The following is a 27,728-nucleotide window of genomic DNA, read 5'->3' as shown; positions in this document are numbered from 1 at the left end:
CTGACAAGTACATAATTTCATTAGCAAAAGCAACTTTCACATTTAAGATTCATTTTGAATCTATTAGGATTCATAAGGAACGGCATAGGTTTGTGTTTTTACCTTGTATTTTCATGTTGTGAACTGCTCTGAAATCTACAGATGAAGGACAGTATTATATCTATATGTGTACCTGTATCTATCTATATATAGATGGCCAAGAACATTTTTATAACAAGTATTGGAGATTTACATCTGAAGTAGTCTTCAAGCATCAGAGACACATAAAATACTTCCAAAACACTAGCTCACCTTTATTACATTAATTGCTATCCACCTCATACATTATTTCTCAGTAACACCAAATATCAACGCCTTTATTTTTAGTAAGATGCGGAATCCTGGTTAAAATATTAACAGGAACACTTTAGTCCAGGATGCTAGAATTAGACCATTTTAGGAGGGGATATGTTGGCTTTCATACTTGCACACATTTCACATATACAATTGCCCTATCAGCTCCCTTAGCACCAAACAATTTATATAGAAATGCATCTTTAAATAGCTTGAATTGTCTTTCTAAAGATTGTCTTGTTTTTATGAACATTCTTCACCCCCTGTTCCCATTAGAGCCAACGTACATGTTAAGCTGTGAGACCTGTGATTGATCTGGATTTTTGTGTGTGTGCATTTTTTAATCACACCAAATATAGCCATGGTGGTGGGGAGCTGCTAATTAGAGCAGTCCAACAGGGGACCAACACCACAACTGCCCACATCGCTTTCACATGCTATATCCTACTTTGCAGGGCAAAAGGGGGGGTGGGGGAAGAAACAGATGAGCCTTTACTGTAACCTGTATTTCCCCATTACTTGGAACCAGATTTGTTGCATCTAGTCATCAGAACAAAGTAAGTGGATCCACTTCACAAGAAAACAACTTGGGAGGGTGGTGCTAGCACAAAGTACAGTCTCTTTCAAGCAAGGCTCAACACAAATTGTGGCTCATGTCCTACCTCTGTTCTTATACCATGCAGCACTCCTTTCCAAAGATTTCTTTTTTAAACTAGAGGGGAGAGAAGAGGTCAAAAAGCAACTCCACACACACAGGAAAGTGCCCATGATTTGTAGCAGGTAATGCTCTAAGCATAATCTGCCACCACACTCTCAAGTCCAGAGGTACCTTTTCAATGGCTACTATCCCCACTCCCCATAAGGATTTTTTTTTCTGCTTAGGGAGGGGGTTGGCTGAAAGAGGAGCAGTTGATAAAGTGAGCTTATTGGGGGTTTACCCTGAACTAAAAAAACAAAAACAAAAAAACCCACACATTATTTTATAAATGTTTGACACAGACACTCAAAAAACTAGTACAATGCTTGCCTGTCACAAACCAAGACCAGCAGAGGGCACCCAGGAGCACTTCAAATGTGCAATAATAGTATAGTATTTTATTTTGTCATCTGTGCAAATTCACATTTCAGATCACCCCGAAGGACAGCTATCGTTTGATCCTTTTTCCGTTTGAAGGCCTGCATTACATTTAAACTATTGTTTTTGGCTAATAGGTTTGAGAAAGCAATTGCCCTTGCTTACAACTTTGTAAGCTTGCCTAAGTACTTGTCTTTATATAAAACACTTTAAAGACTTCATCACGTTGGCACAGTCGAGTATTTTATTTTGAGAGCCATGATCTATTTGCCTCATGGGTACAGAATCCCCACACAGCCCTGTTTCCCTATCCCTTCACTTTATGTGTATTGGCAGTGGGACAGAACGCGGGAAACATGGGGTATGTGCATATGTAGGGGAAGGCTCTGGTGAGGCTTATCAGAATTTTTAAAGTACAGGCATTAGCCCCATGGTGTGGGTTGATCATGCTCCAAGTTGAGTCATTTTTAAAACTTAGATTGAGAAGTTCATAAAACAGTTGCAATCTTGGTGGACGAATTTCACAGCTTTCTCCATTTCAAATTATTACAGCACCTTTTCACATTCTGTGGTTACTATTCCTCATCTTAAATTGATTTACTTGGAAGCAAGTTCCACTGAATTTAGTGGACCCACTACATTTCCAAACAACCTATAAAGCCCCAGCCGTACCAATACAGATCACTGGATACTTTGACTGATGGGAAATTTTGTACAATACATATTTTAAGTGGGAGCTTTTAAGATTCCGTTAAGTTCTTCACAGTGTAGTTTAAGGAGCTAGTATAATGGCTTCACTTTTTCTTTTCTTAAAAGGTGGCCTTGTAAAATAAACTTACACCTTTTCAAAACTGCTTCTGAACTTTAACTTTTGGTGTCATGTTCTGAAGACATAAGGTTATTTGAACTTCTTATTGTGTACTTTAAAGAGGCCTCATCACTTATCTGACTCACACCGAGGGTTCATTACCACTATTTAAAATGTAAACAGTGAATGCATTGGGCAGTATTCTCAAAACACTGCACTGTGCATGGGTTTAGTAGCGTCAACCAATAAACTACACAATACACTACTGAATACCGTGTTTGCAGATAATCATATGGCTAGTTCAAAGAAACAATGGTGAGTAGTCAGCTCTAAGTCACAGTTCTATGGTTTGTAATGCCTTATCTACATAGCAAAAGAACATGAGTTCCAGTAATGTGAAATTGGCTCAAATTGGTCACAATCATGTACCTTTAAAAAACACTGAATACAGGCTGCATTGAAAAATGAGTACTTTTCAAAACGTCCAAGTATTTCCTCACTGCACAAGTGGAGTCCCGCCCCCCCCCCGTTGTACCCATTTCATAAAGCATTCAGTGTCTTACAAACACCTGCATTTTAAAAAGGAATGGTATGTATTTTCACTAATTAGCCTTGGTAAGCAGGGGACTTATTTGTGCGGGAAGGGATGGCAAAAAGCATCCTTCTGACATGACTTGGCTTTGTAATTTGCCTCATCACTTGGCTATGCCATTGCTCACACTCTTCCCCCAGCAAAAACGGGGCTTCAGCATGGACCACAGGAACTTCTCCCTTCCGGTCTACTCCTGGGTCATACCTTAGAGGCCCAATCGGGAACCCTGACAGTGCCGTATTAAATAAATGGAAGTTCAAGACCGAGTGCCAAAAATCGTTACCATATGCTTTCTGGTGGGAAATTTATCACAAATCTACCATAACACATTTTTCAAAACACAGCTGAAACTGTTGGCAAGCCAGATTTTCAACAGGTAGTGGGGATAATCTCAAGTGAGTTTTATTCTTGCTATTGAACAGGTGGACAACCTGTAGCCCTCCAGATGTTGCTGGTCCCAGCCAGGGCTGATGGAAGTTGCAGTCCAGCAACATCTGGAAAGCCATAGGTTCCTCATACAGAAAATAGGCACAACATCAAACTAGTGTGTTTGGGGAGCTTAGACACAAGATGCTGGGTTTATGGTACTGAACTGTAGAAAAACTAAAGCAATGAAAACCATTACAATCAAACATGACCAATCAGAAAAGTAAAATTCTTGGATGTATATAAAAGGGTTACTTTTGGGTAGCTAAATTCAAACACTAACCTAACCTTTTTGCTTAATTACTTTTAACATAATTTGCTTTTAGAAACCAATGAAATACATATGGGGGGGGGGGGGAATCAAGGCATTTTGCAGAATCAGTACTAGATAGCTACTACAGAACTGTACAGTTTATTAACACCAATTTGTTCCAAGCCCTGTCTTAGGTTTTAAAGTATCCTGCCAGATTCATTAAGATTTTGAAGAGTCGCGATTTTGCTGACTTCACAAACACTGGTTTTCCAAGAATTACTCATCCAAAAGGAATGAAAAGCCGTTTCAATTGTTGCTTCCCAATATCTGTCTATATGAAAGAGCAAGTTCCACATCTGAAATGAGGCAGCATCCCTTCTTTGAATTGTGAGTAGTTCAAACTTTTTCTTCATTCGTCTAGCAAAACAGTACGCAGTGCATCTTCTGTATTGATCAATATTGACGCTATTGCTCCATCATTAAATTCAAATGAAGTTCCTCCATCTACAACCATACAGGCATCCCAGCAACGAGAGCGAATGCAAACTCTGAAAATACATTTAAAGAACACTACTACAGACCTACAAATCAAGCGAACAGTTTCATTTACAATGGGGAGCTAGAAGGAATATACTATTTTACAAAAGTCATGCTTGAGTAATTTTATCGCTATTAGTCTCTACACTATTGAATGTAAAATCAGGTCATACCTACTTAACCAATTAAAAATGAAAATCCATTCACTGGTATGCTAGTTTTAAGATCTCATCTGTCAAATGACACCTACTCAGCTGCCCAGTTTAACCAACGGGAAAATACAGATACTATGACAGAACCATATTCCACAAATGTGCATTTGTTCCTGATAACTTATCTTTAAACTTTTTTTGGAGAGGGGGTGCTGTTGAAAAGCTTAATGCTTCAGGATGTGTAGAAATGAAAGCAGTATTAAATAAAGCTTCCAACCGTTGAGGGATTCATGACTTGTTCACATACATGTACATGCATTTGGGATGAGCAACAGTATTAAACCTGCAGGCTGAAAGTCCCTCTGAACTAATGAGATCATGCCATGCTGGCTGGGACTGATAGGAGTCTAACAACATCTGGAGGGCCACATGCTTCCCATCCCTGCTTTAAAACATTAAACCATATTAATATCTAATAATATAATTACTATTCTGTGTTTTGGATGAGGGGAGGGGACCCTGGTGTAAAAACTATTCATCAGAAACACCAGGAAGGTATTTTCTGCTTCTCTGTAGCTAAGCTAAAACGAAGGAAAGATAATACTGACAAAAATATTTTTTGGGGGGGAAGCAAGATTATAGGATAAGGCTAATGTTAACAGCCCTGCCTTTAGACTTGCTAGGCAGAGCTACCCACTCTAAAATGGCCTTCTCCATAGATGCAGCAAGACAAGATCTGGCCAACACCATTAGGAAGGAAAGATCCATGGATCTTTGAGTTAAGGAATCTATGAGTTAAGGATCTATGAGTTAAGGAAACACTAGATTTAACTTTTAACTTTTAAAACAATATTTATTCCTCACGATTTCAAAGATGCAATGGGTCCCCTTGATGCTTACTGGATAGCAGCGTCAGTCAAACTGGCAACCATGATTATGATACGGTAAAATGAAATAAAAAATGCATTTCAATCACAGGATTGAAAGTAGGATTCCTATTCTCTGAAAAACTGCAGTTACATATTTTGTCACAATCTTGAATTTAAACCAAACACCTGCAGTCAATACTTACTTTGAAGCAAAACCCCGTTGTCGACTACTTGAAAAAACGCGGTTTGAAATAGGTTCTCGTATACTAAAAAGCATCTTGGGTTCCTCTGGACTATACAGTAGTGATTCATTATATCCATTTGTTACTGAAAGCACACAAATTAGATAATCAGCTTCTGCATGTGTGTGAAGCAATAAATAGTAAGTTCTCAAATCAGCTGAGCTTTTAATGGCTAGACTTTTGTTTTTTAAATAACAAATGGCTTACACTCCTATTCTGAAAGATTTGTGAAAATATATCTGCCTGCATCTTCTATTTTCACTCTAATTATGAGGATTTAAAAAACTGTTAGCCTGTCCTGTCGAAGAACTGAGTAACATTAGATGTGAAAGCTAAATACATAAAATAATGTCCATTTCTACAATTCTGAAAAACAAAGTCCTGTGCAAAAGTTAAAAGGAAACATATTGCCCATAAGCTCAGAAATTATGATAAAGTCAAATATACCTTTCTGTACAAGTTCTTTGTTCAATGGAAGCCTTAAGCTCTCATAACTTTTAGCTGTTGAAAAAAAGGAAGAATTAGACACAATTCTTCTATTAGATACAATTATCTTTTGCATTTGCTGGTCAATAGTTATGGTGCTGGTAACTCACCAATTTTAAGGATTTCTTCCACAGCCTGATTTGCTACCTTGTTGATATTAAAAGACCTACAAACAGAAATAAAAACAAGGATTTTATTATACAGTATTTTTATATGGCTGCCCACCAACAAATGTTCTTTGGGTAGCTTACTGAATAATATTAGGATACATTTAAAATGCAACAAAAACTGAATTTCACTGTCCAAAAAGCTTTGCAGCGGCAAAAATAAATAATAATGAACTGTGTATTGATTTGTAATGTTTTGTTGGGTCTCTGGACTGTAATAAAGATTGTTGTTGTTGTTGTTAAAAAAATAATAAATAAATAAATAAAATCATTAGCAGCTCAGATTAAAAGTTGTTTTAAAAGCCCTTCATCTGACACTGAAAAGATCACAGATAAAGTGCCAGGTGACCCCTCTTGGAGGCTATAATGTAGCTAGGATGCTACCATGGAGAAGATCTTCTCCCCAGTTGCCACCTGCTTCCTTCCACTTGGCAGGGACACATTGAGCAGGGCTTCTGAATAGAATATTCAGATACAGGAAGTATTTATGTGGAAGAAGGTACTTCTTAAGGACCTGGACTAGCTCCAGCTGGGAGACTTCCCAAACCTTTCTCTAGCATTCTCCGCTGTCTTAAATGTAGAGGATTTTAAAAACTGGGAGCCAATTTCTAGCTGAAAGAAAAGCAGGAGGGGAAAAAATACTTGCATAACCTCAATGGAATAGATTTTATGTCAACTGGAAGCAACACTAACATTTCCTTTCAACCCCTTACTACAACTTCTGACTTCAAAAAAACCTAAACTTGAAATCTCCTAAACACTGGAAAGTATCAAGCCAACAGGAATTTTTCCTTTATTTCATTATCATATTAAATGCTGTATTTTTATTATTCAGTTTATATTCCACTTTTCAACTAGAGTCATCAAACTCACTAACCTTACAAAATACATACATGCTCATAAAACCAAACAATAGAATAATCCTTTCAAAAAGGGCTTATTATTATTAATAGTAGCAGTAGAAGTAGTAGTAGTAAATTTCTATACTGCTTTCATCCAAAGATCAGAGACAGTACAATTTTCAGTCAAGTTACACCCAGCAGTGTGAAGACTGAGCAGCTATATCTTTCCATAATGGGCCTACTATCCATGTTTGAGGAGTTTGTGTTACATGGGGAGCATTCAAGCATCCTCATCTGAATTTTGAAGAGCTACAGTCCCAGAAGTGTACCATGTATTGGCATGCAAATTGGTTATTTGTCTACACATCTAGCACACTCAGACGTTGTTACAGAATTTAGAGATTAAAACCACAATTTAAAGAATCACACAACTTTGCATACCCATTTTTAAAATTACCACCACCCCATTTTCTGTTTCCCTAACAGCAGTAGCCACCAGTCCTGCATTAACAAAGTGCTTTGGAAGCTGGAATTTCAAAAGAAGCCACAATTTAGCATGGGGAAGTTGCATCCTTTGCAAAGAAAAAAAAACCTGCTTGGCACCCAGAAGCCAAACAACTCAACACAATACATGCCAACTCAAAATTAAGATTCATTGGATTTAATGGATCGTATTTCCAGGCAAGTTGATAGAGAATTGCAGCTTGATAGAACTCAAGTGGACTTGACCATTTCATGAGATGGTTTTCAACTTCTTCAAGATGATACAACATGTTCTATCTTCTATGAAAATGTGTTTACTCATTACTCCTATTGGAAAAGCCAAAGAACTAACATTTTAAGGCTACACCAAACTTACCAGGCTTTTGATCCTGTTCCAGTGCATATGTTGAGACCTGAGCTCTTTTGTTTCTCCCATGGACCACCATCAACTGATATTTCATAGTAAGAGGCCCTATGAAGGGAGAATTTAAAACTGGGTTTGCAGGACTTATAGTTCACCCTGAATAAGACAGAACACAGCCCCACATCAGGCACGTACCAATCTAAAAGGGCAATTTCAAACATGGCTGAAAATTTCACATTAAATTTAGTACAGCAGTTCTTTAATGAAGCAACAAGGTTGATTTTTGATTGGTAAGTTTTCATCAATTTTCAAAAATACAGCAAATTGTTAGTAAGATAGCAAGCCATTTTGAAAGCCTTTTAGAATTTTCTACCTTAATTTTGTGGGTTCATCTGTGGTTAATAGGACAGGGTATAAGTATTTCCCACACTGCAGCATTAGTGCACACAGCTTTAGTAATTTCTTCCCATATGTATGTGCCATCGAAATCAAAAAGGAATTTTCAGACTGAACTGCAAGTAATAGAATTTGTGCCTGCAACTTGTATACCTCTGGACCTCCAAATACTGCTGGGCTACAGCTCCCATCAGTTTTGTCCACTAACTATGATGGCTGGAGCTGATGGGAGCTAGAATCCAGAAACCTCTGGTGGAGCACGGGTTCTCCACCCCTAGTTTTGCTTTTCCGAACTATTCATTTTATTTAAACCAAGGCTAGCCAATATGATGCGTTCCACATATTGTTAGGCAATGACTCCCAGCAGCCCCAGCAAGCATGGCTTATGGTCAGAGATGAGGGGAGCTGTAGTCCAACAGAATCTGAAGAGCATCAAACTGGCTACCAACAACCTAATACTCAACTTGGCATCTAAATAGGTATTTCTACCACACTTCCCTACTACACTTCCCAAATTTACACCCCATAAAATATAAAATGTCTACCATGCCTAACATTCACCTTTTCATCCACCAAGCAATCCCATTCCACAGTCATCATTCAATCATTTCCACACACTTCAAATTCTCAACTCACAAAAGACTTATGGGCCTACTCATTCAAAACTTTTCAATAATCCCCATTATTTGATGGGTCTGGTAGTATTGCTCCCATGCTTAATCCCTTCCAGCAAGGGAAAGGGAATGATCTCCACAAGCTTCCATGCCCTCCTGCTTAATTTTTTTTTGGGGGGGGGAGGGGGAGCATCAAGCTTCAATTTTCCTTTCCTACATAAAACATACTGTGTTAGGAAGCATGAAGCAAGGAAGAACTGAAAGATGAAAAAGTGTCAGCAATTAAGAGAAATAGGTCAGAGTTTTGAACACTATGATTAAAAATCATTTCCCCATTTTTACTAATTACGTACAAGGTGTTATGTGTTTTAGACAGTAACATGCAGAGAGGTCTTGTCAGACACTGTGGAAATGGGGGGTGATAAATAGTTAGTGTACTATTAGATAACCCCTCAGGTTGTTTTACAGTTTGAGCCAGTTATGAAAAATGGTTTAAGTCAGTGATAAACAATGAAGACCAGAACTTCAATAACATATGCTTGATATGCAAGATGATACACAACAAGCAGGAAAAGAATCCAAAGTCAAATGTGTGTGTCCAAATAAGACCTCTTGAAACATGAGAGGAAAATATATATGTAGAACTATGCTGTTTTCTCACAGATTTGGGAAATTGCAGAAATGTATAATTTGGATCCAGTAATTAAGTCTGAATATATTTGCATACATTATTACACACAGAAGGGAAAAAATGATATTGAAGTTTACAAGCAGTCTCAAACTAAAATGCTTATGATTCTAGCATACCTGGATGAGAGAGATTCTCCAATAAACACTTCATTTAATGATCTCACTGGCAAGAGGTGTGGTTCAGATATCTGAGACCCTGCAAATATAGGCAAATCAGTGCTGACAGGCTAACAGGATAAGCATCACCAGAAAGCAAAACGGTAAGATTATTATAGAGGTGTGTGTGAATACACACAGATATGGAAGACTACCAGGAGCAAAATAAAGAGGTTCTTGATGTACACACTTGATTTGAAAGAACTCATTGTACAAAAGTCTGGCTATTCATTTATTGAAGAGGGCCTTGCACTTAATTGACGAGTTACCTTCTAGTCTGAACATGTTTCTCTTACATATTTGAGATTAGCATTAACATCACATCTCAAGATTGAATAAAAGATCATTGCACACCAGTGAGTGGATTATATTTTACGATTGAAACTGTACTCACTTTGATCCTGAAATCTTCCATTAACATGGGCCCTGCTGTGCTGTTCTTGACTCAACTGCTGTTCATGCAAGTCAACAGGGACAGGGTTAATGCCAGTCCCTTCAAGATATAAACGGATTCGTTGCCGCCATTGCCATCTTTAAAAAGAAGAAAATAGCACAAGAATCAAACAAATTGAAATGTATGGCAATTTTTCTGCATGAATCAATAGTTCAAGAAAATAAAATCTTTACTGGGCCAACCAAAATGTTACAAAATACAATGTAAGCTTTTAAACTCTAAAACTTACAAGACAGTGTGGGGGAAGTTATCAGACATTCAACGGAGACCATTCCAGGGGTTAGATTTTTTAGTGCAGAAGATCCCAGTGAGGCTAGCTGTCAGCAGGCCCTGCTTCAAAAAGCCATCAGGAGTTTGTATGTTGTCAGATGTGGGCTAAGTCTGAGGGAAACAGTCTTGTGGGCCAAATAAGGAGTAGTGTCCAGCCTAATTAGGCCCATAAGCTGGAAGTTCCCTGACCCTGAAATGGAGGGTTCCTCATCTCTCAAATCAACAACTAGTTGTAACTCAGTTCTGCCTCTGCCCCTAGGTGAAACACAGAAGTTCTTTTGGTGAATATAAAGGTATAAAGAGAACCTGGGTAGTCCCTGATAATATCACCGAAAGGTTATCACTGTTATCTCTACCACTGTTTATTGCACACAACAATAAAGTTATTTTTTTAATTTAATATTTATCATTACTGATCAAGTTATTTTAAAATTTAATATTTATCTTTACTGATTTTCATTACAGACAAAACTTAGTATCATCAAACAATAGCAAGCCTCAACTTCATTTATAAGATCACATTGCAGAAAGACACCCTATTAACCGGTTTTATGGTAGTGGTGTTCAAGCTATTATGAGACTATACCACAGCAGGATTTAATTTCTGCTTTGAAGACTTCTTGTGCCTAACTTTAAAATAGCTTGCAACATTTTAAACCAGTTGATAAAAAACAAAACCCAATCCCATTCGTTCTATATGAAGGTATTATGATTGGTATAAAGTTAATGAGAAATCTGTGTCCCTCCAAATGTTGCTAGGCTAAAATTCCCATCAGTCTTGGCTGCTGGCCATATAGGTTAGGGCTGAGGGAGTTTGAGTCCAGCAGTATATGGAGGGCCACAGGTTTCCCATCCTTGGATATAAAGATATCTCCAGCATGCTTCAGAATTAAATGCCTATTATTGTGTATGTCAACAGTAAATGTTCCAAAACATCTAAAATTTGCCTTGCCGGGTATTGATTCTTGCACACCGATCAGCAATAGCTGTGATGAAATCATTAGTGTCAGATATATCTCTATAGCTTTACTCAGCTGATCTCCTAAAATATGTCCATGCAGCATAACTAAATTCTGAGTCTTCAAAAGATTGGAATGAATCAGTGGCAGAGTTTCATGCTCCAGCACCAGGGGGCAGAGAGCAGGCGGGGGCGTGGCTGGCAGCGTCCCGGGGACGTGGCGCGCCACCCGCAGGCAGGGGGGGGCAGCCACGATGGCACCCCACCGGGATTGCGCTGCCGGGGGCGGTGCGCTCCCCCTGCACCCCTCTTCCTCCACCAGTGGAATGAATATCCTCCCATGTAACGCAACATGAACAAGACCACTCAAACATCAATGAATTTATTACCTAACAATCTTTAGTGAAATAAGTGGTATTATTTTATCTGTTTCGATAATTAACACAAACCCCCAAATGCAACACATTCAGCAAAATGTCAAAAATTCTGTAAATTCCAAAATTATCCAGACTAAATGATGACTGATTACACTGTGCATTTAATGCCATTTTATTAAACTGCTGAGTATACAACAGCTTTTCTGTGTTTTCCTCCATCTGAACCGGAGGTTGTCAGAAGGCGTGTGAACCAGGAAATCTTGGTAGCCTAGCAAGGTGCTCACCACAAAGTGAAGGATCACTTTCTTTTCCCATCCTCCTGAACAAACTGAGCTGTAATACTGGAAAAGGGGAGGAAGAACTCACCATCATTTAAAGCTATCTACAAGAGGGACCTGTTCAGCATTCCAGTCATGTCCTCCTCCACCATGCTCCATTCCACTCCCGCATGCCTTTACAGATTCTTGGCATTCTGTGATCACTGAGCATGCTTAGTCCTCTTTAGGCTGTTTTGGGGGTTTTGTTCTTGCTGTTTTAAACCACACACACACACACACACACACACACACCAATTCTTTTGTATTTTAGCTAACTCCGGGCTTCCTTTAAGTGTGTTGATAGCTCCCTCTTATTTCTCCGTGACCCTGTATTGTCGATAATCCTGCTGGGCACTTACCAGCTGAGTTCACTTTCAGGAGTTACCGTATATCTACCGTTATGTGTACCTAACAGTTTGAACAAAAGAATCCTATCCTGCTTTAAGGCAGGCTTCAAGAAAGGAAGGTCTGCTGTTGATAACACTGTGGCCAGGCTGCTTGTAGGGTCAAGCATATATAAATATCTTATCTGTGAGATCTGCACTGGCTGTTTATCTGCTACTGGGCCAAATTCAGTATTTTACTACTAGTATAGAAGGCTCTCTCTCTCTCTCTCTCTATATATATATATATACACCGTATTTTTCGCCCTATAGGGCGCACCTAGTTTGGGGGGGAATAAAGAAAAAAAAATTCCCTCCAGGCACGGGGCTGGGGTGGGGGAAGCCCGAGCTTCCCCCGACCCCAGCCCCCAGAACAGGCTGCTATCCACAAGCCTAGGGAACCCGACGGGAACTCCCGCTGGGCTCCCAAGGCTTGCAGATAGCTTCCTGAAGCCTGGAGAGCGAGAGGGGTTGGTGCGCACCGACCCCTCTCGCTCTTCAGGCTTCAGCAAAAGCCTGCATTCACCCCATAGGATGCATACACATTTCCCCTTCATTTTTGGAGGGGGAAAAGTGCGTCCTATAGGGCGAAAAATACGGTACATTCTATGTTTTAAATGCATTTTAATTTATAATTTAATTTATATACCATCCTTCATCTGGAGATCACAGAGTGGTTTAAAACATAAAACCACAACATGATAAAAACAACAATAATAAAAACAATACAATAATCAGCCCAAGACCTGACTGAGTATAAATGTTTTTGCACTACTTTGATATGGACTGCAGACTCAATAAATTCTAGGGATGTGTAATGGCCCCTTGAATCTGAACATTTTTTTAAAAAATCTGCATACGCATAACTCCTTCAGCTTTAATCTGTGCTCCCAGTTCCAAGCCATTCTGTATAAAACGGAAATGTGTGACTGTTCCACAAATCACACTAAGTACTGTTTTGGACACACTGGTTCCCACATTGATGCAGAGCTGGAACAAATAGTCTTCAGGTCTGTTCCCCACTATAGCTGTATTAATACAAAAAATTACATTCCTTTAAAACAACTGTCTAGAGATACGTAAGCTCTAACCTACCTGAACTCACCACGATAAAGTTTCTGTAGGGCATCTGGAAATGAGTGTGTATATCGTACAGGTAAACACAAATGGCCTTCAGATCTGAATAGAACACAACAAGGCGAGAATAAGGCATGAAATCACAGTATTCTGTTACCTCCTTCAGGCAAAGATATGTTCCCTCTCACCCATTCTAAAAAAAGGGAGTAAGTAATACAATACTGGATTACATTATTGCAGCTAGCTGGGCAATTTTCACTTTTAGACAGCATTCTATGCAAGATATGCCTAGGCACTCTATTTTCCAATAATTGTTGTTCATGTATTGAAGTGACTAAAAACAACAAAATGGCTGCCATGGGGGCATAACGCTAAATTAGAGAGTGTACAATCATGGTGAAGCCTTTCACATAATTGTGTTTCCACACAAGGATTAACCTGTTGAAATTCTGCCTAAAAAATAAGCAGGAAAGGTGTATTAAATGGGAGGGGGAAACAGCAGCTCCTTAGGGTCCCAAGGATTCATATTGTGGGCTGTCTAAACAACTCATTTATCAATCACTGCTCTGACTTCACTCCTTGGCTAAAAGCACTGACAGGCAGAAGCAGCCAGGCTTGCTCATTTTACAGAATCACTTAGAAGTGTACCTGCACATTTTGCTTTATAACTTTCTCTGTAGGAGGGTTAAAGTATTGCTTTGTTTTAAAATGAAAGCTAGGGCCCTGCCTGGGGACAACAATGAAGGCCTTTGCAGGCACTATGGCAACTGTGGGCGCCAGTCTGGCAATCCCTGATCTACAGTCATAGTTAGCATACTACACAATAGCCCAGTTAAAATATATCCTAGATTAGCAGGACAGTATAGTTAAAATTCAGCTTCTGCCCATGCTACTCTTACCTAGCTTTGACCATTTATACCCATGCAGAAGTCACAAATATGCAATCAATTTTGTGAGAAATAAGGAAAAACTGTGAATAATGTGCATAATAAACTGGCAAAGGAAGTCACTGTATGCATATCAATGACAGAAAATGCCCCACATGGCACTCACAGGACACTAGACTTTTAATGATGTGACTTACAATATGACAAGGTATCTGTAAGTCTTAGGCTCACCTATCTGGGTCTGTATTTATTCCAATAACTGGTTTTAACCGGTCCAACACCTTACTGGCTGCCAAAAGCATTGTGCCATCACCTAGATGAAATATAGTTTGAGATCAGATTACTTTTACATAAGATTTAAATATTCCAATGGAAGTATCAAGTACAGAGAATTTTGTGCTCAAATCTTTAAACCATTATTGTATAAAATTAAGAGTGAAAATAGATTCTGATGCGGAACTCAATTTGCCATAAGGAAATTATACCTTTGAAGAAAAAGAAAAACAGGTGCACAAAGCCTAGGTAACAACCTCTACAGAATGTTTCATAATTTGTATACAGGCAATGAGTGTTTTGTGCAAGGATTACATTCCAGACCCCTGCATGTGTTGACACTAAATCAACTTTATTCTGGTAGTTCAGGTTAAGACTTATTTATTGATAAGCCAACTGATCAATTCTTCATACTGCTAAACAATTATTCCCGCAAGTTTGTTGTAATTTAAAATACCCATCCCCACTCACAAGTTAATACCTCCTGCTGCTACAACAGCATCTGCCCACCGAACTGTCTCTTCATCATATTCTCTGCGCTTCACAAGTCGGACCTCAATCTTCTCATTCCTGAAGATTTATGGAAACGCAAGTGATTATTAGTCAGGTTTGAAGGGCTTAAAAGGAATGCAAACTGTCACATTAAAAAGCTAGTTTATATAACTTTGATAATGACATCAGGAAAGGGAAGCAAAAAAAACACACCACAAGTATGAATATTGGGTTATTGTGACTTTTTATATAGGCTCTGATTGTTACTATTAATGTTTGATGTTTTATTATGATGTGTGTGTGTGTGTGTGTGTGTGTGTGTGTGTGTGTGTGTTGGAAGCCACCCAGAATGGCCAGGGCAACCCAGCCAGATGGACTGGGTATAAATAATTTATTTTTATTATTATTAGTCACATGGAAGATAACTATCACTTGCATCAAACTCTACTTACCAGTTCCCTGAAAGCTTCTAATTATTTTACACCAGTAACAGCTAGCTTGTGTCGCTACAGATATTGATAGACTACATCCCACCTTCCCTGTCTATCAGCCATGCTTGCTGTGGCTGAAGGGAGTTGGAGACCAACAACTTCAAGGCCAACAGGCTACTACTCTTGATTTACATAGAAGGGGTTTTGCTATAATGCTTTCCTTTCATCACCTTCCTCTGCTAAATCCGATGTACTAACACGGGATTATGTATCAAAAGTTTTTGGGTTGTTATTCAGGAAGAGCTCAACCTAGTGTGAGCAAAACCTGTGCATGTATACATCAAAACCAATAAGTGTAAACTGTAGTTAAAATTGTAGTTAGATTATTGGTGACTTTAATTATCTTTTGAATGTTTTTTAAACACCTGCTTCTAACCATCTTTTAGTAATTTTAGGGTTTTTTGTGGAGGTTTTATGACAATCAATGAATGTGTGTGTGTATTGTTGAAAGAAAAAAACAAACAAAAATAGTTTGTGGTTGTTACTATGTTGTTCAACTGAAAACTAACTCAAGAGTGAAACTGCCGGTTATGTTCTACTGATTACAAGGTCAGTAAAAAACTCAACAATATCCTACTGTTGTCCAGTTTGGTTACATGATGCAACAATAGCTTTGAATTCACACTGACACTTGTGTATGCAGAGAACTGTATACAGATAACCTTTGTACATCTTTTTCAACAGAGAAAATAAGAGCCCTGTGGGATCAAGCCTAACGCTATTCTGGCCCAGGACTCTGTTCTCACAGTAGTCAAACAGATGGCCATGGGAAGACCACAAGAAGAACCTGGGTGCAACAATGCTCTCGCCTCCTGTGATTCCCTGAAACTGGTATTCAAAGCAATACAGTGGGGGTAGAATATATCCACTGATGGCTTTTAAAAAGGGATTAGATAAATTAATAGAAATAAAGCTATTCAAGTTGGTGGCAATCACAACCTCTTGTGGGAGCAAATTCCATGGTTTAACTATGTGCTATGTGAAGTATTTTCTTTTTTCGATCCTGGATCTTCCAATATTCAGCTTCACTGTATGTCTCTGAGTTCTAGTATTTTTGGAAAAGAATAATTTTGCTCTCTCCATTTTATCCACACCAAGTGTACTTTTATACACCACTATCATGCCCCCTCCTACATGCTTTTCTCTAAACTAAAATGCCCCAACTATCTTGTTTGAACTATGAGAAACTTCTGAAACTGAATGTGTAGGGCTGCTAACAGAAAAAGAAGTAAAGAGTCAATCTTCCCTTTCTTTTATACATACAGTCCCCTTCATATGTCTTAGGGCTGGATGATAAATCATCCAAAACAGTCCATATTTTTATATCAGATTCATACTTTTTGACCTGGGAACATATTGTGAATCATAATGTGTGCGTTTATGTGCACTATGCAAAAATCACAATGTGGGAAAAACTATGAAGCCCTCAAATGCCTCTACACAGCTGCATCCTTTTTTCAGACATTGTGATATATCAGTATATTGTGAAGTTATCTGGTGATACATCATGATGTTGAAAACCAGATATTGCCCAGCCCAAATATGTATAAACATGGTTTACTAGATCAGAGTAATTATAATTTCATATATTGGGCATTAGAATAATGTGCCAAACTTCTAGAACCTCTGCTCTCTGAAATTATTTATTATATTATTTATTTTTTATTATAATCATTATTATTGATACATACCCTTACCTTAAACTATCTACTACATGCTCCACATTTTTTGTATGAATCCGATGTCGCTCCAGTAGTCCACTGTAATTAGAGCCTTTTAATGCAAGCTGTGAAAGACAAAAATCAAAATCTAATGAAGTTGGCAGTAATTTTCTTAAGCATGTGAAAACAGTATGCAAACAGCTAAGCTTGAACACACTACATTTTAAAAAGCTAAATTTATTTATGGAAAATTGGAACTGTCAGAAACATGAAAATGGTTTATTCTCTAAAACCAAGCAAGCAAGAAAGTATTTAAATGTTGCTCAAAATTCAGAATCTGCATATAAGCATGTGGAACACTAGCATTTTAATGAAAAGTCCCAGTATACAATTCTATTCTATCAGCCATATGCATTCTGACATACCAATCAACCAGTGTTAGAAACTCAAATATATGAGCTAGGTGCAAAATGCCTCCTTAAACCAGAAAAAGAGTTGCCAATTGGGGGCATTTTCAATATGACTTTTTGGTTCCTGAAATTCATTCTGATAGTGCAGATAAAATATAACGAATAGTATTATATAGGTTGTGTTGTGGATGTGTGAAAACAGTCAAGATCCGAGGCATGCACCTCCAGATCATTTGGTCACAAGTGGTCAATAGCCAGGTGCAAAATGTGCCTGGTGAATTTCAAACGCTGCAAATAAAATATAACCTAAAATAAGTTTTACTAAGAGTTCTGAATTGGGATGAAATGAGAGTATGCAGTTTAGAACAAATTAGGAGCAGTATCTCCTGTCATGGTGCATTATAGCATCTCACTGACAACTGTTTCTAGTCACTAAAGAAGCTTGGCTTTGTTACTTCTCTATCTACTACCTGGCAAGAGGATACTGCACGAAAAGCACGATGACACCATACTGAAAGAGGCACTCTGCGTACCTATACTATTGCCAGCTTTTAAAAAGTTCTTACTCCTGTGGTTGTGTATTTTGAGGCCTTTGTCCTCTAGTAACGAAATTAAATTTCTAGCCACCACTGGCAAGCCTTTCTGGAGACCGGACCACCGAATATACACAAAAAATATTTAAGTACATTTTTATCCCAGTATAACTCTTAGAAAAGTGCTCAAGGTGACAAAATGATCAAAAATAAGGAAAACATCAGCAATAAAACCACTAAATGCTTAAGAAAACTTGTAGAGAGTAGGGAGAAAACTTGTAGAAAGTTGGGAGTTTCACATACATCGAAGAATAAAAAAAGAGAAACATCCAGTGATGCCTGCAAGATTGCACAAATGATTTCTGTTTGCACAACATGACTTCCTCTTTCTCTCCTCCGCTGCAGCATTCTGAGCACCCGAAAAATCAGCTCCAGAAAAGCCACCATCCTTTTGGAGCAGATTTTGGAGGAGCATGTATGGAGGAAAAGAGGAAGTCTGTTCATGTGCCACTGAATGTCACCCCCGAAAAATATAAAATAAAATCAAGTAAGTCACTGAGCTTACAGAAGAGGGAAACAAAATATGCCTAAATTTGTTTTTACGAATGTCACCATCTTTTGTGAGCACACTTCATTGTAATTCTCCTTAGCCTTCAGAATTTTGGCCTGCCAGCCTGTTTGCTTGATTGCAATTCTTAGCAGGTTTCAATCTGCTTACAAATACTTGCCTGAATAAACTGAGAATTTTGTCTGAATTCTCTCAATACTGCATGTTTAAAGTAAGTTATATTCTTAACATACAAGCTGTACATGTTACAAACATATAGTGACAGCACATAGGTCTGTGGGAAGGTGATGAAAAGCTGCCACTTAATTTTGTCTTAGCTCTGTAAGTGTACATTAGAGTACAATGTACGCCAGGGCAGGAACTACCGTATTTTTCGCACCATTGGACGCACCGGACAATAGGACGCACTTTGTTTTACAGGGGGGAGAACAAGAAAAAAAAATTCTCCCCCTCTCTGCCCAGCGCCCCTTCAGTGAAGCGGCAGGAGGCGCTGCACAGAGAGGGGGAGAACTTTCCCCCCTCTTGTTTTCCTGCTCTAAAACAAGGTGCCGTTTAAGGTGCGTTCAGGTGGCTACCTTGGAAGCCTGGAGAGCGAGAGGGGTCGGCGTGCACTGACCCCTCTCGCTCTCCAGGCTTCAGGTTCCTTTCGACCTGCTCTTTGGGGCTGGCGGGGGGAAGCCCACCACCAGCCCCAAAGAGCAGGTCAGGGAGCAGCGGAAAGGCGCAGCGGAGAAGCTCCTGCCATAGCCGCGCGTCACCTCTCCAGCCAGGAGAGGGTCGCGGGGGGGTTGCTTTAGCCCTGCGCGCGCTCTCCCGGCTGGAGAGGTGACGCGCGGCTATGGCAGGAGCCTCTAAAGCTGCGCGTCACCTCTCCAGCCAGGAGAGGGTCGCGGGGTGCTTCTTTAGCCCCCCGCGCGCTCTCCCGGCTGGAGAGGTGACGTGGGGCTGTAGAGGCTCCTGCCATAGCCGCGCTTCACCTCTCCAGCCGGGAGAACGTGCGCGGGGCTAAAGCAGCCCCCTGCGACCCTCTCCCGGCTGGAGAGGTGACGCGCAGCTATGGCAGGAGCCTCTATAGCCGCGCGTCACCTCCCCAGCCGGGAGAGCGCGCGCTGGGCTAAAGCAGCCCCCCGCGACCCTCTCCCAGCTGGAGAGGTGACGCGCAGCTATGGCAGGAGCCTCTATAGCCGCGCGTCACCTCACCAGCCGGGAGAGCGCGCGCGGGGCTAAAGCAGCCCCCCGCGACCCTCTCCCAGCTGGAGAGGTGACGCGCAGCTATGGCAGGAGCCTCTATAGCCGCGCGTCACCTCCCCACCGGGAGAGCGCGCGCGGAGCTAAAGCAGCCCCCCCGCGCGCTCTCCCAGCTGGAGAGGTGACGCGCAGCTACGGCAGGAGCCTCTATAGCCGCGCGTCACCTCCCCAGCCGGGAGAGCGCGCGCTGGGCTAAAGCAGCCCCCCGCGACCCTCTCCCAGCTGGAGAGGTGACGCGCAGCTACGGCAGGAGCCTCTATAGCCGCGCGTCACCTCCCCAGCCGGGAGAGCGCGCGCGGGGCTAAAGCAGCCCCCCGCGACCCTCTCCCGGCTGGACAGGTGACGTGCAGCTACGGCAGGATCCTCAATAGCCGCGCATCACCTCCCCAGCCGGGAGAGCGCGCGCGGGGCTAAAGCAGCCCCCCCGCGACCCTCTCCCGGCTGGAGAGGTGACGCGCAGCTATGGCAGGAGCCTCTATAGCCGCGCATCACCTCCCCACCGGGAGAGCAGGCGCGGGGCTAAAGCAGCCCCCCGCGACCCTCTCCCAGCTGGAGAGGTGACGCGCAGCTATGGCAGGAGCCTCTATAGCCGCGCGTCACCTCCCCACCGGGAGAGCGCGCGCGGAGCTAAAGCAGCCCCCCCGCGCGCTCTCCCAGCTGGAGAGGTGACGCGCAGCTACGGCAGGAGCCTCTATAGCCGCGCGTCACCTCCCCAGCCGGGAGAGCGCGCGCTGGGCTAAAGCAGCCCCCCGCGACCCTCTCCCAGCTGGAGAGGTGACGCGCAGCTACGGCAGGAGCCTCTATAGCCGCGCGTCACCTCCCCAGCCGGGAGAGCGCGCGCGGGGCTAAAGCAGCCCCCCGCGACCCTCTCCCGGCTGGACAGGTGACGTGCAGCTACGGCAGGATCCTCAATAGCCGCGCATCACCTCCCCAGCCGGGAGAGCGCGCGCGGGGCTAAAGCAGCCCCCCCGCGACCCTCTCCCGGCTGGAGAGGTGACGCGCAGCTATGGCAGGAGCCTCTATAGCCGCGCATCACCTCCCCACCGGGAGAGCAGGCGCGGGGCTAAAGCAGCCCCCCGCGACCCTCTCCCGGCTGGACAGGTGACGTGCAGCTACAGCAGGATCCTCAATAGCCGCGCGTCACCTCCCCAGCTGGGAGAGCGTGCGCGGGGCTAAAGCAGCCCCCCCGAGCCTCTCCCGGCTGGAGAGGTGACGCGCAGCTATGGCAGGAGCCTCTATAGCCGCGCGTCAACTCCCCAGCCATGAGAGGGTCGCGGGGCTACGGCGTCTTCGCTCCATAGGACGCACACACATTTCCCCTTCATTTTTGAAGGGGAAAAAGTGCGTCCTATAGAGCGAAAAATACGGTAAACTGAAAGGATAGGAACAGAACCACCTGCTTCCTTCATGGCACATCTATGTTCTCTAAAAATCCGGCAAATGTATCACACTTATACTCAGTGGGGAGATGAGCAAAAAGCCACACCACAGCAAGTTGTATAAACAAGGCGAGAATGAAATGGAACCATGTAACTAAATGAACCAATCTCTAAATTAATCCTTCCAGAGGAACACCCCAACAGAAGTAACACACATACTACATTACTTTCTCAATTGTTTTCGTCCCAGCTAAAGAAGATTGGCAAGTTAAATTAATGGAATATGCTGAAATGGCAAAATTGACAATGAAACTATGTTGATAAATAATAGAACCAAGGAAGGGACTAGAGGGAAGTCAATTTGTTTTGTTTTGGTACTGTTGTTGCTTTTATTTTTGGAAAATTAATAAAATGTTATAAAAAAAACAACAACATTCTCAATTGCTTTGAAAAAGAATTTTAGTGACCATAAAAATTCTGAACACCAAAGGGTATGTGATAATGTAATGCTAATGACCAATACCAAGATGGTCTAACAGGCTTGCGTGCTGAGCCCGCCGCTGTGGACAACTTACACCCGCCAGGAGCGATGCCTCAGTGCCTTCCAAATGCACTGCGTCAGGAAGATTTTGGGCATCACATGGCAGGACATTCCACAACCTTGTGTACAGCACCTTTGTTTAAAGAGAGTTGCCATGACAATAGTTTGAAGATCAAGTCAATTCATGTACGTCAAAGAATCCAAAGATTGTCATTTCAGAGATCAGTTTCTCAAACAAACCACACAATGAAATGAATTTTGTTCAGTGAAAATATTGCTTCACTTGAAAATGATGTCTTCAAAGAGTCTGAAATTTGGATTGTCCTGTCAGAAGACAATGTAAACACTCATTATCACAATCTTTTTCAGGAACTGCGTATGTCCAAACAAAAGTAAACTCACAGTGTTAAGAATGTCCTGGCAGAAACAAACTCCAGAAAGGAAAGATCTATAAGAGAGTTCCAATCTTTCTGTAATCTATCCTATCATGTTCTGCTTTTAAGATGCTCAAGTAGGGACACAAGTGGAAAATTTGCAAGAAACCAAATCAGCAAGGTTAGCAAAGATTTTAAAATATTAGTTTACAGCGATGCTACATGCCAAGACAAATAAAATAAAATATGGAGCCTCTGTTCTTTTGCATAGTGTAGACTCCAGACGTATCTTTTAAAATCACCTTTTTTCTTTGCTTATTAGGTCTGCGTCTGCAACATTATTTGAGCAAAGTTAACAAGATAAAAGGGCACAATGTAAAAACCAATCACAATATGTGCAAAGAACTGAACTAAGGTAACTTAAGAGCAAAAAGCCTGTGATATTCTGGGATACATCAAAATACCAAAAATATCAGTGGTGAATATGCTATGGAAGCACACTCACTATGTTTGCACTACATATATGAGCTTCTTACCAGGATGGGATTTGCAGTCCAATTCACAGTACTGATTGGCTGGCCAATATATCAAGCAAAAAACCCGCAAGCCCTTCCCACCTAAAAGTTTATTTAGAAGGGCTGGGAGAGTGCTTTAAATTTTTTTTTTAAATGCTTTAAACAAGTTTTTGAACAGCCACAAAGCCAGGTACTTGCAACCCCTCAAAGCAGAACAGTCCATTGAAGGATAGGGATGATTAGAATAAAAAAACTGAAATGTTTGACAATAACCAGTTGAGAGGCTAAGCATTCAGAGAAGTACATCACAAAATAACAAATACACCCCTACGAAATTGGCTAAGAAATTGTATGAGGAACATGCAAGGTAGGAAGAAAAACTCTGTGCTTCTCTGTTAGTATGATGCAAGATAAGGAAAATATGTAAAGAGAAAACTACTGAGAACAATGAATACGGCAAACATTCCATAAGATAATGCAAAGAAGACTACAACAGTGTTCAAAGAAGTTACTTTTGTATCTACTTTGCCAGGAACTGAATATACAAAAGTGTTTCACATCAGTAAGAGAATTTCTAAGGCTGTGGGAAAAGAAAGCCTAAGAGATTTTGCCAACTGGCAGAATCAGAGCAGAATGAATATCACTGATTAAGAACTACTGTTTCCAAAGCCAAGGCAGCCTCTGAAGAGAAAAGAACCTGAGGAGTTATACTACTTTAAAGGGCTGACACCACAATCCCCTCTGCTGCCATCTCAAAAGCAGAGCAAGACTAGAATGACAAGAGCGAGCTTAATGGCACCATATTTCCTACAAAGAAGCTAGTCCTTGGCTCCATAGCAGCCAGTCACTGATGACTGTGTGTGAGTACTGCTCTATAGCAAGCCACTTATTTTGTAGAAACAAATTGTTTTGAAGCTCGCAGAAAAGCAGTAGTCAAGCAACTGGAAAACCTAAAATTTCCAATTTCAAAGCAGTAGAAGCAGCTAGCAATCGACGTGGCAGAAGAGTTTTATATGACAAAATGCCTGTTCACTGAGGTGGGCACTGTGTATGAACCTCCGCAATCCTATGCATGTTTGTTAAGCATTTTGATCCTGCTGTTCATTCAAAAAAGTATCACATGGATAAGACAGTCTGTGTTCCCAGGCTTACAATGTAAAACACAAGACACAAAGGAAAAAGCATTGGGAGGGAGGAGGAAACAATAAGTTAGGCCTATCAAAGACAGGTAAATGTGTATACATTTACACACGTAATTATAAACAGTGTACATTATCCTATTATACAGGATGCCGTTTCCTGGGAATAAAGGGCTGGATCCTTGTGCTCCCAGTATCAAGCCCACAGTATAGTACAAGAGTTCCCAAACTGCGGAGCTTCATTCAGGTGGTCTACAGTATGTCTGTAAAAGTACAATTAAAATCATCCAGCATCTAGCATAGTGCATTACAACTGCTACAACAGACAGGGAAGGGGGAAATCATTAAGTGGTCTGCAAAGACTCTCAGCAATTTCCAAATGGTCCATGGGGGGGGGGGAGCCTAAGAACCATTGCTAAAGTATATGAATAGTTGTGTGACATTTATCATGCTTGGCCATGCTTCTTTAGAAAAGCACGCTTTAACCCTAATAGAAGGCCACTGATTCAGTGTTGAGATATTATAATAGTTTAGCATATTATGATTTAATTCTAACAAGCTATTATTTTTAAGCCAACATTTTTATCCATTCTGATCAGAAGATATTATTTAGAAAACCTAATGGTCATAACAATATATACTTCATAAAGAATGAACCAGAAAGCCTCACTGACATTGCTGGAAGTTTCATGAATACAGAGTCTCTAGCGCAGTTTGATAGCTCATTCTGTATACTGACATGAACCAAGCTGCTCTCAATTTTATTTCATAACATGTCCATGGGGTCATGAAGAGTTGGACACGACTAAACGACTAAACAACAACAACAAACCCCACCTTCCCCCTAGCAATCTGATCATTGTTAAAGTGCCTAAAATTGTTAAAATAATATGTGCCCTGCTCACAGACTCACTGTACAAAAGAAAGGACGTCATACATTAGATGAAAAAGTGGGTCAATCAGGAAAAAAGCAGGATGAACAGCTGTGTCTTTATAGATATATAGCAGGAATTATCAGATTACCACTGGCTAACAACATAGTGAATCTGGCCTGTGATATAATTTTGTGTGGGTGGAATGAATCTTTGTCAGCAGCATACAGTAGTCTATGACTGCTATAGAGAAGGTGTGCTAAGATGGCATGAGGTAGTAAATGTATTACATATACTATACTTATGTGATCAATTATCTCTTTTATAGCCTCAAAGTATATATTTAAGGCAGAAGGGAGAAAGACAGCACTATACACACATCAGGAGTATGCAACAGTTCATTTAACTTGCCTTCCCTTCAGAGCCAATAATTTTAGCCTCACATGGCTGCAAGTTAGGTAGTTGGACTGGGGCTGAGTGCTACCAAAATAGATGGTACTTTCCTGAAGAGTAAATAATCAAGATGAATCTGTGTTAGCAGTCAGTGCCATGTGAAACTGTGGATGTGGAAACATGTATAACTGCCACTTCCTTAATCAAGTGATTCTGTATTAAGGTCTTGATCTTTCGAAGCCCGAGTGCTGGCCAGATGAAACACCTATTTTCTTATTAGTAAAAGTTATTAGATGTAGCAAATAGCTGATGGTACTATCATAATGTTGTGAATATTGACAGTTGACAATATCCTTGGAATAAATAAATGCAATTAACCAAATAATAGATGGCAGCATAAGGCCAAACTGCTCAAGTGTTAATATTCTGTGGTCATTTTTTGTTCTTTTGTTTTATTAACACTCAGATGCAGCCTTGAGTAGATAAAACTAGAAACAAAAGGATGAGGTCTTTTCCTTATTAACTCATTTTCTGCTCCAGTTGTACACATGCCCTCCAAAAAAGTTGCAAGGGGGGAAAAGATGGCAACCATATCCAAATATAAGTTTGGCCCTCCCCTTTTTGGAAAAGGTGCAAGGGTGGTACTCCAAATTGTTTTGGTAGTTAGGAATTTGAACTCTGAACCACCCATCCCAAAAGTGTTCTCTGCCAAATTCTTATACAGTTTTACCTCGGGTTACAGATGCTTCAGGTTACAGACACTTCAGGTTGCAGACTCCGCTAACCCAAAAATAGTACCTCGGGTTAAGAACTTTGCTTCAGGATGAGAACAGAAATTGCGCAGCGGCGGCACGGCAGGCCCCATTAGCTAAAGTGGTACCTCAGGTTAAGAATAGACCTCCAGAATGAATTAAATTCTTAACCCAAGGTACCACTGTACACTTGATGGGCAGACACATTTTTATTTGTTTCTCAAGTTAAACTGATTTATGGTAAGCATACAGAGCACGGCTCTGGAACTTGTGTCCCTTCAGATGTTGCTGAACTACAATCTGACCATACTGGTTGGGGCAGATGGAGCTGGAATTCAACAAATTTGGAGGGCCACAGCTTTCCCATTCTTGATGTAGTAGAAGATGGCTTCATTCAAATTATGCCTGTTGATATTACACAGTCACTATAATAAGGAGGGAGTCAGTTCGGGTGGGCCCCACTACATTTATGCTTCTTTCATACTGAGTTAGTAGGTAGAATAAACAGGCAATCACCAAATACTGTTACTAAAAAGGAACTCCTCCCCAGCCCCACACCAGCTTGACAAATTGCCACTACTACAAACCACAAAAACAGTTGTTGATTGGGTGCTGTTTGGGGTGTTAAGTATCTGCCTCCAACAGTCACCTCCCTGTGCTAACTTACCTTGTTATCAGAGAAAGAGTGTGTGCTTATGTCAAGGTCTGGCTTATACATGCACAAAGATGAGGCTGCCTACTGCACTGCAAACACCAAGACTTACTGTGGTATAAACTTTTGTGCACTAAACCCATATTCAAGCAGATGCAGTGAAGTGGGCTTGCTCAATGAAAGCACATGCTACATCTGTTTGTATCTATGGCCTCTTTTTCTTGTATGCACACAACCTCTTCCCAGGTTTTTTTTTCCTTTAAGAGGAATATTCAGCACATACATAGCCAGCATTTCTCCTACCTGTGGAAGTCAAGGCCATAGCGGTTTCCAGGTGACATAGCTGTCAACGTTTCCCTTTTTTAAGGGAACTTCCCTTATTCCAAATAGGATTCCTCACAAGAAAAGGGAAAAGTTGAAAGATATGCCAGGTGATCTCCCATCCAGCCTGAATAGCTCAGTTGGTGCGTGTGGGGTGCTGATAACGCCAAGGTTGCAGGTTCGACCCCCTTAAGGGACAACTGCATATTCCCTGCATTGCAGGGGGTTGGACTAGATGACCCTCAGGGTTCCCATCCAACTCTGCCATTCTATGATCTCGGGTCATTTGCAGGCCAAAAGGGAAGATTTAAATCCCCGAGCACCTCCACTCACCAGCTGCTTGAGGTCCTCCTCGGAGAGCCCCGCGTACCGGTACCGCTGCTGCTCGAACTCGTAGCGGGTCGTCTTGGCCACCACCACCACCCGGGCCGGGCGGAACCCGGCGCCGCCTCCCGACCGCGAAGGGAGCTCCGACGAAGAAGCATCCGAGCTGAGGCAGCGCTGCGAGGAGGAAGGGGCGGACGGAGGCGGCGGCGGCGAAGACCCTCGCCCCGCCAGCGCTAACGGCTGAGAGGGGAGCCCGGACGCGGCGAAGGCGGCGGCGGCGGCTGAAGCCACCGACGCGGCCAGGCGGGCTGCGCTGGGCGCTAAGGCGAGGTGGCTGTGAGGCGGCGGCGGGGCAGGCGGCTGGTGCCTCCGGGAAGGCTTGAGCAAGGCGCGGAGGGCGGCGGAGGGACTGCCGCCGCTCAGGTAGCTCGGGAGGCAGGTCATAGCCCGGGCTCGCGGGGTTCCTGCTGGAGCCGCCGCGGCCGCCACAACCACCACAGCCGCGAGGGAGGCGAAGGGACAGAGCGGCGACCTTCCCTCGCCTCAGGTTTTTGCGCCACAACAGCGCGGCGCGCGCGC

At 41.7% G+C, this 27,728-nt stretch overlaps 1 protein-coding gene across 3 annotated transcripts; it reads right to left on the bottom strand.

The window, feature by feature from the left end:
- Positions 1 to 269: 269 nt before the first annotated feature.
- On the bottom strand, positions 270 to 27,728 carry NADK2 (NAD kinase 2, mitochondrial). Of its 3 annotated transcripts, none has more exons than XM_081212985.1 (12): positions 27,156 to 27,728; positions 17,162 to 17,250; positions 14,963 to 15,051; positions 14,440 to 14,521; positions 13,340 to 13,423; positions 9,880 to 10,016; positions 9,447 to 9,525; positions 7,642 to 7,785; positions 5,884 to 5,939; positions 5,735 to 5,788; positions 5,249 to 5,372; positions 270 to 4,035 (listed from the first exon to the last, which is right to left on the bottom strand). In XM_081212985.1, exons 1-12 carry the CDS (start codon positions 27,591 to 27,593, stop codon positions 3,897 to 3,899), a joined length of 1,515 nt encoding a protein of 504 aa, XP_081069111.1. In that variant the 5' UTR covers positions 27,594 to 27,728; the 3' UTR covers positions 270 to 3,896. The 3 variants fall into 3 exon arrangements, with proteins under 3 accessions (XP_081069111.1, XP_081069112.1, XP_081069113.1); XM_081212986.1 differs by having other exon boundaries at positions 7,642 to 7,737; positions 27,156 to 27,726; XM_081212987.1 differs by lacking the exons at positions 17,162 to 17,250; positions 27,156 to 27,728 and having other exon boundaries at positions 14,953 to 15,051.

Source organism: Podarcis bocagei (genome assembly GCF_964188305.1).
Source record: "Podarcis bocagei genome assembly, chromosome: 11".
NCBI classification, from domain to species: domain Eukaryota; kingdom Metazoa; phylum Chordata; class Lepidosauria; order Squamata; family Lacertidae; genus Podarcis; species Podarcis bocagei.
The sequence above is the reverse complement of the archived record's forward strand: the minus strand, read 5'-3'. Positions and strand labels throughout refer to the sequence as shown.